This window comes from Pygocentrus nattereri, chromosome 16, assembly GCF_015220715.1.
Source record: "Pygocentrus nattereri isolate fPygNat1 chromosome 16, fPygNat1.pri, whole genome shotgun sequence".
In the NCBI taxonomy this organism is placed as follows: Eukaryota; Metazoa; Chordata; class Actinopteri; order Characiformes; family Serrasalmidae; genus Pygocentrus; species Pygocentrus nattereri.
Window position 1 is genome coordinate 34,499,113 of NC_051226.1, and position 19,125 is coordinate 34,518,237.

At 39.4% G+C, this 19,125-nt stretch overlaps 1 protein-coding gene across 4 annotated transcripts in view; it reads left to right on the forward strand.

The window, feature by feature from the left end:
* The window catches only part of LOC108439006 (cingulin-like protein 1), an 89,522-nt gene extending 77,118 nt beyond the window's left edge, over window positions 1-12,404 (forward strand). For all 4 annotated transcript variants that reach the window (XM_037546178.1, XM_037546179.1, XM_037546181.1 and 1 more), the window contains 10 exons: window positions 1,076-1,180; window positions 1,479-1,631; window positions 2,878-3,045; window positions 3,238-3,411; window positions 5,360-5,449; window positions 6,496-6,579; window positions 7,037-7,155; window positions 8,347-8,455; window positions 9,636-9,799; window positions 11,313-12,404. In XM_037546178.1, coding sequence (XP_037402075.1) covers window positions 1,076-1,180; window positions 1,479-1,631; window positions 2,878-3,045; window positions 3,238-3,411; window positions 5,360-5,449; window positions 6,496-6,579; window positions 7,037-7,155; window positions 8,347-8,455; window positions 9,636-9,799; window positions 11,313-11,424 — 1,278 coding nt within the window. In that variant the 3' untranslated portion in view covers window positions 11,425-12,404. The remainder of the gene's footprint in view (window positions 1-1,075; window positions 1,181-1,478; window positions 1,632-2,877; window positions 3,046-3,237; window positions 3,412-5,359; window positions 5,450-6,495; window positions 6,580-7,036; window positions 7,156-8,346; window positions 8,456-9,635; window positions 9,800-11,312) is intronic.
* Window positions 12,405-19,125: the final 6,721 nt, after the last annotated feature.

The following is a 19,125-nucleotide window of genomic DNA, read 5'->3' on the forward strand; positions in this document are numbered from 1 at the left end:
CAGAACTCAGATAATATGTGGTTACATGTGTGTATATAGATTATTTGACTTATAAAATCAGCCAGTATTATGCAGTGTGCGCTATTTTGAATGACAACTAAAGATTCCGTCACTAGGGGGCGCTAATAATGAACTATGTAGCATCGTCTGACCAGCGCAATAAAAAGATATGAGAGGCCGACATCCTTTTAAGACACGCTTTTATTTTGCATTTGGATCAGTGACATCCATTATTTTCCTATATAATTTATATAGAATTCTATGTAACTAAACCTGTATTATTTTCCCATGGATTCATTTTATAAATTCGTGTCACATTATTCTACAGCACCTGCTTTACATAATTACTTATTCAGTGCATTCAAATAAATTGATTTTTAGGAATCTTAGGCTTCCCGAGCGTAAACATGTCAGGTGGTGTGACCTTCCCATCACATAAGTCAGTTAAGAAGACTTTTTAAAAAGGTAATTTAGTCATTTCAAATTCTAAATAAAAAGTTTTAAATCTTCAAATGTACAATGCCACAAAAGCCATTGGCTTTAAATGTATCCAGCTCACTAAAGCATATGCCTGTTGCTGATTGTATCAGATGTCATGCAGCACAACCACTGAAAAACACTTATTAGTGTTATTGTTTATTCAGATTATTAGGTTATTATTCATTAAGATGCTTTTGAAAGAACAGTGCATCGTAAAGAAGCGACCTGGTCGGGACGTTTTTTAGAAAATGGTGTCAGTTTTTAAGCTGGTCATGTGGTGCGACTCCAGGAAACCCACAAACCTGTGTTATTATTATGAAGTGTATTTGTTTAAATACATACATATATTTATATGAATACTTTGCACACAATACAAAGGCCAGTGCAGTCACGTTTTCAGCCGTCGTAAATAACTTTCTCATCTTGTTAGTATGTGGTTGCGCCGCTTGACAATTTCTGTGTGTTAACACTGACCTCATGACTTTATACTGTTAGGAAAGCTATTAAACATCATGCCCCTGAATGGATTCTTGCAGATACAAAATGTTTGATTTGAATTTTGATGTTGAAATGAATGGAGTGAATTCTTTTGCAGGTGGAACTGAAAGAGGCTCGAGAGGTGATGGTGGAAGCAAACACTCAGGAATACGCCTTCAACTTCCTGCAGCAGTCGCTCAAAAACAAAATCCAGGACGCTGAGGTGCGTGTGTTGTTATGGCATGTACATTTAGACATTTAGGTGACGCTCATTCAGAGTGACTTACACCTTCAGTCCTGTAAATATAGCATTACGAGTTTGGAACGGAGTGTGAGGCAGCAATATTGCCCAGGACACTAGAGCAACCGCCAGAATTCTAGGGAAATCAGAGTATCTCAGTGTATTACTCTGGTTATCTGTAAATGTGGGCTTGTTTGTTTACCACTGTATGCTTTTGCTTTTCATCCTGGTTGTCTGTAAACATGACTGGTCTCACTGACTGCGCATGCACGTGATGCAGGAGGCCTTAGAGAAGCAGACGCAGCACACGCAGATGCTGTCGGAGAAACTGTGGCTGGCTGAGAGGAACCTGGAGGAGCTGGAGCTGGAGAAAGAGACGAAAGGGAAGAAGGCAGTGGAGCTTGGCACCAGCGTACAGACATTAGAGACAGAGGTAATAAGAACAACAATAAAGATCATCATCGTTGTTTTATTTGACCCTCAGGGGTGTATATATATATATATATATATATATATATATATATATATATATATATATATATATTTTTTTTTTTTTTTTTTTTTTTTTTTTTTAACTTGATTAGTAAATTAATTTTCATTAATTTTATATTATTCACTGTAGAATGAATGTATATCGCATTCGATCCATTCGTGTTGAATAAAGTCGGTCACACCAGTGACTTCAGCTAAAAGCTTCCTATGGAATCATGAGCTAAATGAGAAAATTCCTGACGGCTGATGTGCACCACGTGCTTTTCTTCATAGATCCTCAGAAAGCAGGCAAACGGAAGTCGAGTGGCGTCATTGGTGTGACTTTTGTTTCAAAACAGGAGACTTTTTGTTGCGCCAGTGACACGACTCCTGGAGAACTTTCATTATACATTTATATATAATGTATTGTGTTTTTATGCCATTTAAATCATATATTTCAGTCAAGTATAGATTATTGTAGTTATACATGCAGAAAAACACGTTTTTTTGGCTCAAGACATGGCACTCGCCCTTTACACATGACTGTTGGGGACCAGCTCTTCTGTGGTGCTTTGAATCCTATATGGTAGACCCGTCTCCAATATGGTAACTTTACAGGAGAAGGAAAAAACATGCATTACTTTCAATGCAAGTCAATGGAACCAGACGTCTTTGCAAGTCATTTTGGGCTGTGTCCTTTGATCCGTTCATCTTGACATTTTAACACATTATAAAGCACAACATACATTTTCAGATTGTGTCAGAAACTGAAAAACGACAAAACTGGAGGTACGAGGTTTTGTCCAGGCAGCGGACATGCAGTGGATATAATAGGGAATAGGGAAGCCAACACAAAACGCTGCCGTTTCCCTGTTTCCCTGCCTGGTTCACCTCCTAAATGGGTTGAAAATTAATGTGAAAATGAGGCCTTTGTGTGAATAACAACATATTTTATTGGTCTGTAGGTGACACCTTACTTAGCATATGCATAGACCCAATACTTCAAATCTACTGCATAAAACAAATCCCTCATTTGAAATCAAACCAGAGCCTGACCCAAGGCCGATGTTATGCATGAGCCAAATGCAGGGGCCAAACGTGCCACCAAACGTGGTATCTTGATGGGCACCGTCAGCCAGTGAACACATACAGACCCTGTCCGATTTCATGTACCAAGTCCAGCTGCTAATTCCGTGCTTGTGTGTTAGCTCGCCGAGGCTCTGCAGCAGGCGTCCCAGGCCAGCACCGAGCTGAGCCTGCAGCAGAAGCTGAGGATGGACGCCCAGATGAGAGTGGAGGAGCTGGAGGAGAGCATACTGGAGAAAGACCAGGAGGTGCTCCGCCTCCAGCAGATCGTCAGCCGCCTACAGGGAGAGGTACATCTACACACATACACACTCCTGGGCCAAATAAATGGGCCGAGCCCAAAATTTCACAGTCAGATGGCTTTGGAGTCCAGATTTAAACCCTATAGAGAACTCTATAAACTAGTGTTTTTCAGCTGTTTGAAGCCGGCAATGAAGAGTGGATCGATGCTGACCTGTGGCGTAAATCCTGTGTATGTGTAGGTGTCCGATAAGCTGCTGGAGAAGGAGCATTCTCTGGAGGAGGAGATCCAGCTGAGGGAGAAGGCGCAGCTGCAGTGCAAACAGGCCGAAAGGATGGTGGAGGATTTACAGATGGAGCTGCAGACGGTCACGCAGAACAGAGATGACCTGTCCAAACAGGTCAAACAAGTACAGGTAACATATACACACACCCCAAACACAGTCCACCAATGTGTGTACCATGAAGACAGCGCTACTGTAATAATAATAACAAAAATAATCATTAGAATAAAAGTAATGGTCCCACTTTATGTTGTGTCTAATAAACGTGTAGTTAAATATGAACAACAATGTAACTACTAGTTATTTAATCACTGTTACAGCTGGATTACAGAAGTATAGCTTGTATAATTACATGAGGCAAAACTTGAGTTGATACACATGTGTAATTACATAAGTGTATCTTAATAGCTGTAACAGCCGATTCGCACACAAGGGTAATAACATAAATATAACATTATGACTAACATTTTTAAGGAGTTTTTCCAGAAGTCTTTTTTCCAGCATTAAAAGGAAGTGTGTAATAACTTACATTAAGACATTACTTCCACTGTATCTGCCAGCTGTCCTAACATTTAGCTCGCATTTATGTTGCTATTGCTGACTCTGTAACCACTTTCAGCATCAAACTGTAATGTGACAGAACAGCAAACGTTCCCTTATCTTAACGTATAACCTTTATTACCTATAAATGTGTTGGATTTAAATCCAAAGCAGTGTCTATAGTACCACTGCCTTATTACACAGTTATTACATGATAACTACAAAGGAACTGGTGTAAGTTTACAGGAAAGTTCCTGTGTAGAAGATACACTTGCGCAATTACATGAGGCTGTGCTACTGTAATCCATCTGTAACACTGACTAAATCAGTAGCTGCCTTGTTGCTGCATATGTTATTCATGTGTAACTACACAGTTATTAGAGACACTGAATATAAAGTGGGACCAGAGTAGTTGCCATGGCAAACAAACAAAAAGTCACTAATTCAGCCGATTTAGTGCCTGTACTCTTAACCAATAGTGGTTAGTAAATGCCACGTTATTAAGCCAACCATAATGGAAAGTACACTAATACAAACACTACATTGAATAATGCCTGGCAAATACTACAGACATTCAAAATTTGCATTATTATATTATTATAGGCTATATAAAACAATATAATTGAATTAATTGATTATTTTATTGATGACCAAAAACATTGATGAGGACAAAAAACACTTATTAAAAGACATAACATTTTCTTAGGACTAAACTATGCTGACAATAAATAAAAACTAACCATAATATTATTGCACCATGTACAGTATGTGCCTACAAAAGTCAGCATCCTTGAGAAGAGAGAACGCTCAGTAATCTAAGGCGATGAATTCTATGATTCATTGCTGTATATTGAACAGAATGTGGTGTTTTCAAGGTGTATCAAACCTGTCGTGGAGAAGTTCTTGAGGGTTGTATCGTCAACAGGAACGTGGTCCATATATTGATTGTCTAGAGTCCCTCGACACATATTTACATAGCCCAACAGAACACTGTCCAATCAGGGTTTGTTTCCTGCTGTCTATTTAGGTAGATACGGCCAAGCGAGCTCTCCCATTGGTTAGGACTTCAGGAGCTCAACAGAAGGCCTTACACCTTAGATTGTCTATACAAGATCATTAGAAAGCAACAGAGGAATCATGTTTTGATTTACATTGTGTGGAAAAATATCACTCTAGGCCCTCTGGAAGTTCTAGATATGTCATTGACTGTGAGGATCAGTCGTAGTCTAAGCAGTGTTTCAGGTGGTTGTTAGGAATGTAAACCAGTAGCAGCAGCTCTATGCAAGGTGAAAGGGTCTGTACAACAGATACGTTTAAGCTCAGATATATGTTAATGTCTGTTACAAGCTTTAGATAAAACATGGAATATATTTTACAAGCTTCAAAAGCTCATTTTTGATCTAGAACAGTAAAAATTTTTTACGCAAATTGCCGTAAACTTAGAGCTAACATGCCACTATCCCATATGGGAGTTACAGATATTAGACATACTTGTCAATTCATGTCAGTACAAGGTGTAACAACCTCTTTCTTGTTCTAGGAAAATCTGATTGATCTGGAAACTGATCTGGAGGAGATGCAGGAGAATGAGCAGAGATGGGCCGGCAAACACAAGAAAGCACTAGAACAAGTTAGTGAACACATGATATAATTTAATAATTTATAAACTTCTGCGGTATCAATTTTCACAGCGTGTACCATCATGGCTGTAAAACTTTAATTTGCTGAGTATCTAAGAATCTAAGTCAGGGGTCAGCAACATGCAGCTCTTTTACTGCCCTGCTGTGGCTCCACAGCTGAATTAGGTTTGTAGGTAAAAATAAACTAATCCACCTTTAAAGTAAAATAAAGCTCTGCTGATCGTTCAACACAGTTTAACAATAAATGGTCTTAAATGCTGGAGTTAATGTAGAACTGCTGATTCAGCCTGAAGGTCACCATAGCAATGCAGACAACAATCTCGGCCTAGCTAGTAGCTAATGAAACAGCAAAGAGAGAGATTTAAGACAAACATCGATAATTTAGAGATGAATGGACTTATTTGTATTTATAACCAGCTGGTTTCCTGATTATGTTTTATCTGCAACAGGATACTGTCAAACACTAAGAAGTCACGAAGCTGAGGTTGCTTCTCATTCACCTGCTTCTTGTTCAAATTTTCCCGTTCCACCTTAAATGGTGCAGAATTTACATTCTGGTGCCTCAGGTACAATTTAAGGTGGAACAGGACATTCAAATAAGAAGCTGGCGAAAGAGAAGCGACTTCAGCCTCATAAAAAGTCAAACACTCAGAGACGTTTTACAAGAAACTGTTCTACTTTTGAGGAAAAGTTTCCTGCCGGAGATACGAGAAAAGCAGCTATAGCTGGGCTAAAGCTTAAAGCAGAGCAAAGAAGTCTTGTTTTTGTTTATATTTTTAACATATGCTAGTACATCAGCACATACTGAGACACATTTACAGCCAACATGGTAAACTGGACATGGAATGTTGTGGCTTGGTGGTTTGATTTTTCTTTGCTTCTTAACATTTTGGTTGTGACCCCTGATGTAAGGGATGGTGGTTAAAGGGGGCCAAGCACTTTTGCCTACTGTTTCACAGCAGTGCGAACTGGATCCAGCTATTGCATTGTGACTTAAGCATGTATGTTTATGCTGAATAATGTTTTTGGTTTGCAGTGTGAACAGCTGCAGCTGAAATTGATCCAGGAGAAAGATCTCAACGACAAACTGGAGTGTGAGAAGGTCATCCTGGAGAGACAGGTATAGAAAAACCCGCATATGTGTGACGTAAATGATGTCAGTTCATCCATTAAAACATCGTTATGAAGTGCCTTTCACAATCAATGGAACATATAAGCCACAGACCTGATTAAGAACAGCAGAAAGTTTCCCAAATGATTTTAATGTAAGAACATGCGTCGTAGAGCATGTTCTGCACATATACTGCACTCATAACAGCACTCATTTCATGTTATGAAGCATCTGTCATCTTTTGAATACTGACATAAGCCATTCACAGATTCAGGAGCATTGCTTTTTCAATACTTTGAATATTTATTTAATACTTGCGTGTTATGGAGCTGCTAGGTAGCCTTCAAGTAAGGCTTCTGTGAATGCGGTGTCAGGTGTTTTCAAACAGTGCATGCTAATAAAAACTGAAGAAAAGAGTTCTGAGGTTTTGTGGATGTTAACGATGATGACGACAACTCGTTCTCAGATCCGAGAGCTGAATGGTGAGATTGAGGAGCTGCAGAACAACAGAGTCCATGAACATGTGATCACCAAAGCGGAGACCAGAGCTAAAGAACTGGAGAATGCGCTCAGAGCCGAGGAGAGGTACGAGCACACACCAGCACGATGAGGCTGCAGGATGTGGACACGGTGCAGTCATAAAATAGAACAAAGCTTGTTCTGAAATCAGGCCGAGTCGTGTTTGATGCTATAATCAAACATGCAACAAACACACATATTCCAGTACAGACCTGTTAAAATGTAACCTATGTAACATAATCCTGAAGATTTCTTTAATTAAGGTAACGTAATCTGGTTGCTCTCTGATACTTTTGGATTGTTTGCCTTTTTAAAGTCTATAATTAAAGAAAAAAACTATATCCCAAAGATTTTCACAAGAGGCAGACAGGAAAACTGCACTGTTTTATGAATCAAAACTATAGATTATAGGTTTTATAATTGTTTATACTTTTGCTTGAAAATTGAGTATTCAAAAAAAGGGTGGAGCAGCTGATATTTTGCCTCAAACCAGTAGGCTTTGATTTTTCATTTAGTGGTAAAATCTGAGTGGAGCAATATAATGGCATTATTTCAAACCTAAAGACGAACAATTTGTACAGTTTTACAGTATATATTACCCAAATATATTTACTATACATTTATCTATACATTTTTGTGGAAGTATTATACATAGAAATGTGTCGTGCAAAATAAATGTATGTAAATATGTATGTAAATCTAATACACAAAATCCTTCTGTCTAGACCTTATTGGATGTTAGTGCCTCTCCCAGTATCTTCTAATATCCACCATCACTGTTTTAAAACGGTTTAAATCATATTTAATGAACAGACAGTTTTTGGTTTCACTAGGAAATCAGGCAATCGTCAAAAAACTTTACCGTTCCTTGTGGAGTCCCACCAGGCTCAGTTTTAGGGCCTTTGCTTTTTCTAGCATTAATCTACTGAGTTATTAAAACCAAGGAATCATCTCTGACCACAAAGGTGCAGTGTTGTAAAATTTCGACTACACTGTAAAGCAAGGCTCTTTGTGGCTAATTGTTTTAGTATTGTGAAAATAGATATCGACACACAATGCAACTGTTTTATACCTCACAAGATATTAAAACTGTACTGATGGAAAAATAATGTGACATGGTTAAAGACTGACCTTCATCATTATTGACCATATTTGATGGATTACATTAAGATCTTGACACAAAGCACCCACAGGGTCTGGAAACTGATTGGTCAGGATGCACACAGCAGTAAAAACATTCCAACTTTTGTTCTGCAGAAGCAAAGTGGGGCTGAATAACACCATCAGTAAGCTGGAGAGGAAGAATAATGAGCTCACAGAACAGCTGGACGAGGAGCACCGGCTCTCCAACGAGCAGAAAGACCTGGTACATTTACAGCTTTTTACCACCTTTTTACCAGCAGAGGGCAGCATGCAGTTATTACTGTAGTTATTACTACTCACCACCAGATGGGGACAGAAATCAGCATTTAGAGTGTTTAATATGAACACATCCTTATTCTGTTCATATGTTCCACTTACTCTGTCAAGGTACTTTAATACATCTAGAACTATTCATTTAAATTAATATATATTTTTATATATATATGTATGTATGTATGTATATATATATATATATATATATATATATATATATATATATATATATATATATATATATATATTAGAATTGGCTTCCTCTTGGGCTAGCATTTTCAGATGGCAGGCCCTAATAAACAATAACTTAAAATGATATAATAGTTGCATATGCACTAAAAAATGCCAATAAGTTTAACTTGTTAGTTAGTAGTTTAAAATTAATATTATACACACACACATATATATATTAGTTTAAAATTAATTTTATCTATCTATCTATCTATCTCTCTCTCTCTCTCTCTCTCTCTCTCTCTCTCTCTCTCTCTCTCTATATATATATATATATATATATATATATATATATGTTAGACTATATAGACATAAAATATTAATTTTAAACAAGTTACCAGTCATAACTGGATCCCTATTCAAGTTGCAACTTAATTTTGTAACGTATTCATAAACATACGTTACACTAAAATGTTATACATTTATGAAAATCAATTAAAGCGCTTTAATTATTAGCTATTAAGTAAATGGATAATTTCATTATTCAGATGGTATCTTTATTAATGCATAACTAAATCATATAATTATGAACTCTTCTTAATAAACGATTAAATAGTGGTGACTTAGTTGCTGTTTGTAGTGTAAGTGTTCCCGAACTGCCAAATTTATTAATAAATATCGTTTTTTATACTAATTTGAAACCAATTTTAAAATGCTAATTATTTTATTCTCAAGCTCACAAAATCATTTCATGCCACGCTAAGTCATTTTGATTATTACCTAAGGTTACAAATCTGTATTTAAAACATATTTTATGAGGCACAGTCGACAGATTTAGCACCTATTTCAGGAACACGGGTAAATGGCGATGAATAGGACTTATACCTGGTGTCCCGTGTGAGGACCCACCTGCTGTACCTGTGTATCTCATCGTCTCTGTGGTGTTTACGTGCGTGTAGATGACCCAGCGGATGCGCTCTCTGAAGAGGCAGCTGAACGAGGCCGAGGAGCAGGGCAGTCGCCGAGACAGCCAGTACAGGCACACTCAGAGAGAGCTAGCGGAGGAGAGAGAGACCACCGCCCGCCTGCAGAAACAGCTGATGGAGCTGCAGCTGCAGATGAAGTGAGTTAACACACACAAGCGGCACGAACAAGCACTGGCGCACCATCAGTCTGAAGGTGGCCGTTCATTTATTGTGAAACGTAGGAATCGATTATACGCCGTTATGGTGTTGAATGAAGGGGGAGCTCATATTTTGGGCTGTTTATCTTTTTTAAGGGGTGATATTCAAAAGCAGTGACCATGCAGTTCGTCCTACAAACCCATCCCTCTCCCCCTTTTACTTTCTTTAGAAGTTGTTTTCCCCCTTTTTTTCATTCTAAAAAAAAACAAAACGACATACATTAACACTTGAAAAGATGCCTGAGGGGGGTAAATAAATAAATAAATAATAAACAAATAAATAAAAAATGAAACTTGTCAGGGAAAAGGTGGCGTAGTCATTCACAGGGTATCCCCATGTAGCTACTTATGTGTTGAAATTTGGCGCTAAACATTGTGGGGGTTTTTTGTGGCGCGGGGGGTGGGGGGCAGGGGGCAGGGTTTACTTGGTAGCGCTGAAGTAATTCACACGGTGCCCCTGACCCTCTACCCCTTGTTTTCGAGCGCCTCCTTGCCCCTTAGAACTGAGTTATGAGTGGCAGTGGTTGAGATCTTTCCTCTGAATTGGGACCCTCAAATGAAAAGAGCATCGCTTCATTAACGGCTACCAGCGCCGCTCTGTAGGCGACCCTGCCCGTCTGCAGTGACCGCAGAGGAGGGGAAAGTTCAGCTCCTCACTGCTGGGCTTTAGTTACATTTAGGGATCATACGCCTTCAAAGAGGGGGGCAATTATTTCTTATACCCCCCCACTCATTCTTCAGTGATATGATGCTGAAGTCAGATATTCACCAACTTCTCGTCAAATTTTCCCGTTCCACCTTAAATGCAGCAGCAGGTCTGACACCAGAGGAGCCAGAATGTAACTGCTGCACCATTTAAGGTGGAACGGGATATTTAGCTAGCTAGCTAACGACACATTAGCAGGCTACTAGTAGTGATTTTTGCTCTTGTTATTAAGAAACTAAGCTAACACCATAACACACTGAAACGACATTAAGCTAAGATAAAGCGGTGGTTGTCGTCATTTCTTAATAGACATTTCTCACATTTGTGGGTTTCTTTCTTCGTTCGCGTGGCCGTTTTGCTTGTTTTTACTTTTTTTCTTATGTCACTTTTGACGTTTGTCTCTGGAAAACCTTCATTTGGCGGGTCATGTAGCCCCGACACTTCGACAAGAATCGGGACACCCTACCCCTAAATGTGAACACACAAAACAGAGGGGTAGGGCTAAGTGGTAGGGGCGAGGGCCGGAATGAGATTGGGCCTAAAGTAATAAATTTCAGTAGCCAGCTTTAGTAAAAAATCCCCCACCTGCCCAGAAAAGCTTGATGAAAAAATTTTTTAATTTATTTGTTTTTACTTATTATTCATATTCACATCAAGTGGAAACGCCTGGAGAAGAACGTTAGCAGCTGTAAATGTTTGTCAACATATTTGTTGTATCTCAATCCACATCTGTCGGTCTGTTCGCAGACGGAAGGACTCGATGAAGATAAGGCAGACACTGGATAACCTCAAACTGGACCTGAGTGTGGACGAGGACGACGATCCTAAACCTGCGGAGACCAGCTCGGCGCAGAACTGAGACAAATAGGGCCTGTTCAGCCTGGAACTACTGAACGTACGACAGCCGAATACAGCTAAATCCACTTCGACTCGGACAGACTGCGGTAAATTACAGGATGTACGCCCAAAATTGATGGGTGACCCAATGAGGAACCGACTCAGACCAATGGACAGTATGTAAACGACACCTACCCAGAGCCAATGATGACGCACCACCACCAGTTATGGCCACATCAGAACAACGAAACAGCAGAGGAGACCACGTTAACCACTATTACGCGCTTAACTGTAACGTTTTAAAGGACGATATATGCATGTAGCATCTGGGAAGTTAAGACTTGGTTCGTTTGGGGATTATCGTTGCTAACAGACTCTTAAATGCACAGTGTTTTAAGTACAGAGGATAAGCTTAGCAGGGGGTGAGAGGTGATATGTTTCGCTGCCATAGCCACATGCATGCCGTGCAGTCTTTGAGCCATGCAGCATTTTGTTTTTAACTGTATAGAGGAAGGTCTTATTTAATTTAACCTGTTTCCTTTTTTCCCTTTCCCATTTCTTTCCCGACGGTGCGTATGATGTGAGATTATGTACATAGCTCTTCTGCGATCGTTGTAACGAACCGATTTGGACTCGCCTTAGCACGCGAGGAGGCTAAAGCTAACGTGAGGTGACTATTTGGGATCTTTAGGCTATTTATTGTACCGTGGACTTTTTGTACTGAGAACGAACACGATATTAGACGAGCTTGCGCAAAGTTGAGTCGATCCGCTCTCAGCTTCCGAGAGATCCGGTCCACAAAGGTGTCATTTCTACTGGACTTTGCATCACGCTTAAGCCAATATGCTAGCTTGACCCCCAAAACCCTTCATTTCATAGTTGGTGATACTAGCATTTCTGACTGTAGCTGCAAAGCTTCCATGAACCAAGATGGTGATCTTAGCCTAATTGAACTGTTCTTGTTCTTTTCCACATGCATTAAAGGAATAGTTACACCCAAAATGCAGTTCTTGGTGGTAATGAATATGCGCCAGCAGGCTAGTTAGCATTAAACAGTAGTTAAGTGATACTTTTTTAATCCCACAAACACCACATACACACTAGTGAAGACACACACACTTGCCTGGAGAGGTGGGCAGCCCTATCCACGGCAGCCGGGGAGCAGTTGAGGGTTAGGTGTCTTGCTCAAGGACACCTCAGTCATGGACTGTCGGTGCTGGGGAACCGGCAACCTTCCGGTCACAGGGCCAGCTCCCTAACCTCCAGCCCACGACTGCCCCCTGTCATGATAACTCAGCAACTCATGCTACTGCTCATAATTATGCCTTTTTGTCCTGCCCAGACCTCAACTCAGTGTAATGACGACGCTGTCAGAAGTTGATGCGAGACTCTTACAGTCAGAGTCTCACATATAGAAGGGTAAATATTAAAAGTTGGCACTAAAATTCGTTGCTGGTGTTTATTCCGCATTATATAGTTGTTATGTGTTAAGCCTAGCAGCCAACTGGGTCTTTTAGCTGGAGATTAGCAGGTGTACCTGATAAGCTGGAACAGCATTAACGTCAATGGAACCAGACGTCATTTTGGATCATTTAGTCCATTCATCGTGAAATTTACACACAATATAAAGGACATATGAGGTTTTCATATCATATATATATATATATAGATATAGATAGAGATAGATAGACAGACATCCCCTGGTTAAACGACCCGTTTTGTTGATTTTTGTAAGAGAGAATAAGTTTAACACATGGGAACTTCACAGGGAACAACTTAAATATGGTATTTTTCTACATAAAATCTAACATATAATGTATTTGTTTCACCTTTTATGTTTTTTAATGTTTAATTCTGCAAATAAACAGTAATTGTGCATTAAAATCTAGAGACGTCTGCTCTCTATAGGGGGCGTTAAATCATTTTCGCTAAGTAAATCAACAAAACGCCATCTGACCAGCGTGTGTTCAAGTTCTGCATAAGCGATAACATGAACGGTCAGACATTAATGTTCACACATGTGTATAGAAAAGCATGAACAATCACTTAGAATTTATACAAACATGAAAAATAAGCTTTCTCACTCTTTTCCCATTGGCTGTGTGTATACTGGAACTCTGGAGTGTCTCTGGTTGATCTGATGCCACCTTTCCTTCAGGTTTTAGCCAGACGACACGACGCCACTACTTTAGGAAACACGAGGCGAGGTCACGGAGTAGTCTCAGGATAAGTGGGTTGACATGTTGATTGACAGCTGACATCCATGCAGCTTGGAGCATCCAGCCTTGGGTGGTCGTTTTCAAAAGAACACATGTAATGTGTATCCATGTACACTAGGGGGCAGTGTAGGCTAATTTGCAACTTCACCCTGGATACAGGAAACAACAAATGCTCTGATGTCAGCCAGAAGGCCTAGATTAGCCTCTAGAGTTCGTGCTGCTTGGTCTAGTTCTGCGTCAGAGTAGGTACTAGATATCTAGGCTTATCAGACTAGTTTTGTAGTTTTCAGTTTCAGGTAGTGGGGTTTATTCTGCAGTTATTCTGTCCTACAGCAACAGTTTGGCCTATATTTGGCCTTCTTGCGCTAAAAGTAGGCGACCAGTTGAGACTTATTTGGTGTCTGAAATTTCTGTTTAAGCACTGGAGCTATGAGGCTAAGCTGGAAGCTTATGTACACAATTTAGCACTGCGTAATGGAAGTGCCTTGTATTTTCACCCATATTTATAGGCAGCAGTGTTTCATACAGTGTCAGGAACCATGAAACCAAGCCAGTTTGAGACGACTCATGGAACATAGAACTTGACTACATTTGGGACAGAATGGGAAAACCTTTAATTGGGTTTGTACAGCCAGTAAACTACAGTCTTAAAAAAGATGGTTAAATCTCAAACTGTGTCAAGCTGTTCGAAATCTCAACTAGACTTTGACACCATATGATGATGTTATCTATAAAACTCAACAAAAGTGTGGTCACCGTTCAGGCTTCTACTACTTTTTAGCAAGGCCTTTCATTGCCGTTCATAGATAACAGTCAAACTGTTCCTTTAAGATGGTTCGTCAGAGGGTTCGTTAGTAAAGAAAAAGGTTCTACATAGATCCATGAACACTCAAAAAGAACCAAAAGAGTTCCTTGGATTGTGACAGTTTCTTTAGATTAAAGGAGAATATGTTGTCTATGGTTCTAAGTTGAACCTTTTTTACAAGGGTTCTATATAGTACCAAACAGGTTCTTCATTTGTTACAACCTTGACATCACAATAACAGAAGAACCCTTTTTGGTGCAAAATAGAACCTATTTTTATATAGAACCATCTACAGCACATTTTTCATCAATCTAAAGAACCCTTGGATCATGCAAAGGGTTCTTTAGGTGCTCATGGTTCTATATACAACTACTGGCCTTACTAAAGAGCCCTGGAAGAACCATTTTTAAGAGTGTTTTTATATTATGTGTTATACATAAGAAGCACCTCATGAAACCAGCTTGTAACTCACTCGCTCATGTTTAGCAGGCTGAGGCTTCTCCACAAGGGGGCGGCAATAGCAACGAAACAGACATAGTTATTTGCATCAATGATAAACCAGGGCAATGCAGAAGGATCTCAGTGACAAATCAGGAGCGGTATCAAGCCGTTTTTTCAAAACTATATTTACTGACTGATTAGAAAATCTAAAAAACCTAATCTCGATCTGCTAATCTGTAGAGTACAATCACCGCAGGCTTTTCCATGAATAAACACTTGAAATATGACAAAAGTTTCCCGGTAAAATGACATTTTGTTGATTTTACTTAATGGAAATAAATGCATATCCTTTATACTTAACGCACAATTAATTTTCTATATTTAGCATACTGGGAAAAAAACGTCACGTGCAAAAGTTAATGCACAATGTTTTATGCTTTATCATAAATATTAAAAATGAATAGAACTAAACAGAAATTGTTCGTCCCCACATCGAGCGCGTTTACATGCACTTAATAGTCTGATAACTGCAGAAAATCTGATTTTGTCAGTAACCTGATCAAAGCGTTTACATGGACTTGAGTAATCAGATAATGAGGAAACTCCAGGTCTTCATGAGTCAGACAGTAAATCAGATTTCTGCTTTACAACCAGCCAATAAACGCACAGAAAAAGAACACACATCATCTAGAAGATGAAGAATATTAAAATCCTTCATTTCGTTGAGAATGTATTTGGTCACTGTTTGCTAATTTCCGGTACCGCCAACCATTTATCGCACATGCTCAGACTGAGAAATCTGAAAGAAATCAGAGTAAGGGTACCCATGGTCTAAGAAATCAGATTACTGTGCTAAAAATCCAGCTCTGCTTATCCGATTTCTTAATCAGATTTCTAGACCTTCTAGAACTTCGCTCGAAGAAATCAGTGTGCTGTTTACATGACCATTTGAATAATCAGATAACTACAGAAATCTGATTATGATCGGATTATTCAGTGCATGTAAACGCACTTAAGCTGTCATTTCCTTAGATTGTAGAGTTTCGTATTAAAACACTCTGAAGGACCTTGCATTTATGTGGGTAATTCATTTTGGAGTACCACTTTAAGTTGAACTTTTCCTTTAACGCTGCTTCTTCAACTGGCTCCAGGCAACAGGCAGCACATTCTGATCCCGGCTCCACTCTTTTAACATAAAAAAGAAGGGCATAAATCCCTGGGCCCACAAAACCCCCCCACACACATCAGCACTCGCTCTCGGACATACAGCTTTGCAACACTCAATGTTTTTTTTTTCTTTCTTTATTCATAAGGAAACATACAGAACACTCATAACTTATGTTCTCAAAGAAAACCGAGTTAATGTTAACCTGGTATACTGGTACACATCCTACTCATACCTATTATATTCTTTTTTTTTTTAATTCATCTTTTGTTAAATATACTTCTTATGCATTAAAATATCTAAGAGTTCACAACTGGTACAAAGGAGTGGACAGAGTCATTGGTCAGTAGAGCTATACAGGCACGACGAGAGAATCATTCAATGTAAACTTTCGAGACGAGGGGATCGGAGTTGAGACGTAAACTAAAGCGTTAGGAAGTTACTTTTTCTTGGATACTGTCTGAGTTGGTTTGTCTTGTACTGTCCCAGTAGGATTTCATCTCATTATACTGGAATCATTTGGTCCAAAGATTGTCACATTGGAAGGCAAATGCCAACTGGCGATACTTTCTTAAAGGGGTGTTCTGGCCAAAACAGGCCTACTCACACAGCCTACTCCACAAAAACAGGCCCAGCTCATTCTCCCTCCTCCACCAAACTTTACTGTTTGACACTATGTATTCCGGTAGGTACTGTTCTCCTGGCATCCACCAAACCCAGATTTATCATCAGACTGCCAGAGATGTGTGATTCATCACTCCAGAGAACACATTTCCACTGCTCCAGAGTCCAGTGGTGGTGCTTTACACCCCTCCAGCCAACACTTGGCATTGCATATAATGATCTTAGGCTTGTCTGCAGCTGCTCAGCCATTTCATGAACCTCCTGGCATGCAGTTCTTGTTGCTTCCAAAGGCAGTTTGGAACTTTTTAGTGAGTGATGCAACAGAGGATGCCGAATTTAGGTGGTTTACCACAGCAGGGCTGACCTGTTTCTAGACCTTTTCCATTTCAAGATAATAGCACTTACAGTTGTCTAGGAAGGATCTAGCAAGGTGGAAATTTCCCAGACTGACTTCAGGGCCTCCTTTAAAGCCAGTGAGTCACTCTCAGTGTTAGTCTACGTAGACTGCATGACTATGAGCTTGATTTTCTGCACCAGTGGGAAAAATTACAGCGGTCTGTCTTCTAACATCACTGATGGGAAACTGAATATCTTGTAATAGTATAACTGTAGTAACTGTCTACAAGTCACCATCACAGTGGAGAGAACAGATTGCTAACGACAGAAATGATGGCGGAGAAATAGCTACAAACTTTTTTGGTGGTAAAAGTTCAGTTTCCTTTGCGATTCTGACAACTGAAGTTACATTACTGCTAGCTTGGTTGCATTTATTAGCCTACAGATCAGTGGCTAGGGATAACAGCGATAAACAAAACCATGACATAAAATCGCAAACTCTGTCAAACCCAGTGAGGCTGAGGAATAAAATGTTGCTGCACAGCCCAAAGTTAAAACAGAGTTTTAGGCCAGAACGCCGCTTTAAGTAGCACACATCATAAAAAAAAAGCAGTGGTCAGGTATCGATTAGGGGTAAAAAAAGAAACATAAACCCTAGTTTTGTCTCCGCATTGGCAGCAAACATTTGACAGAGGAGACACCTTTCAGTACCGCAGGACCAAGCTGATGTTAATGGGAGCGGTATGGCACACGGCGTATGTTTTGGCACTGAAGAAAACATAAAAACCCAATTTACCTTCAAACCCTACATCAGAAGACTGAACTACACCAACTGGGTTAAGCCTGGATTAATACTAATGAAATGCATTACAACCCAGGAGCAAAGCCCAATAGGTTTACACAACTCTTTTAGGAAACGTACACTTTAAAACAATGGCGCTACTTCAGAGAATGGTGGAAAACAAGTGTACGAGCGACATCTGCGCAAGTACGCCGCTTTACCCTGGCAGGGAACGTTACAGACAGAATGTGTGCAATGGTGCTGAATTTTCTCACAGGTAGTCACTGTAATTTACTGGAAAACATGCTTTCTTGGCAGGTGAAATCTTTAATCTAGCCTCTAATCGAATGTCTCATTATTACGATTGATTTGAGATCAATATAATACCATTGACCTTCTATCTAGATTTATTTAACACGTCAATCTTTTGCTAATGAGCTAAAAGCAGGGCAAGATGATCTGCGAGAGTGCTACGATCAGTTCAACAGATAAAATTCCCTACAAAATGTCAAAATGTGAGAAAAATCAGTTCAATATTCTCATATTATCCTAGCAATATTCTCATCTGCCTCAAAACTTGATCAGCTTTGGCAGGTTTGGTGTCTGAAAGCTCGGTTTTTAGTTTTAGCACTGGTGCTTTGAGGCTAATATAGCTAACAAATAACGGAAGCTTATTAGCCAGTTAGCACTGTGCTAACTGGATGGCAAAATCATTAAACACGTGCCTCATACCACGTGGAGTTGTTAAATAACCTCGAATAGATTTATTATTCTTGAAAGTATGCGATTTGTGACACTGTAAGACAAACAGTTATCTATAAACGGAAGAAAATGCACTAGCATAGCATATTCTGGTATTGCTACCGTGTGTAGATATGCTAATGTACATTGGTGCATTTTTTAGACAGCAAATCTATACAGTAGTCATGGTATCATGGTCATACAGCATCAGAAACCACGATAACAAGTTCCGGTAACACTGTACTGGTCATAAGGCTTTATGACACCTACATAAGCCTGTCATGGAAACATAAAACCCTATATGAATGTTTATAAATGCTTATTCCAATAGGTGTAATTCACTCTAAAGGTTACATTTGTCGCTTTTGATCAAAGTTAGCTAAAGCAGTCTTTATGACAGATGACGCCTAGTATAAGCATTTATTAACACTTATATAGGGTTATGTCAGTTGTCAAGACAAGCTTATGCAGGGGTCATGTAGCCTTATGAACAGAACCCTACACTAAGGTGTTACCCAGGTTTCTTAAAATCACTCAACAAAGGCAGTTTAAGGCAGCTGTTGCTAATTTTGCTAACTTACTAAGGCATGTAAGCTTCCACCTCAACAATT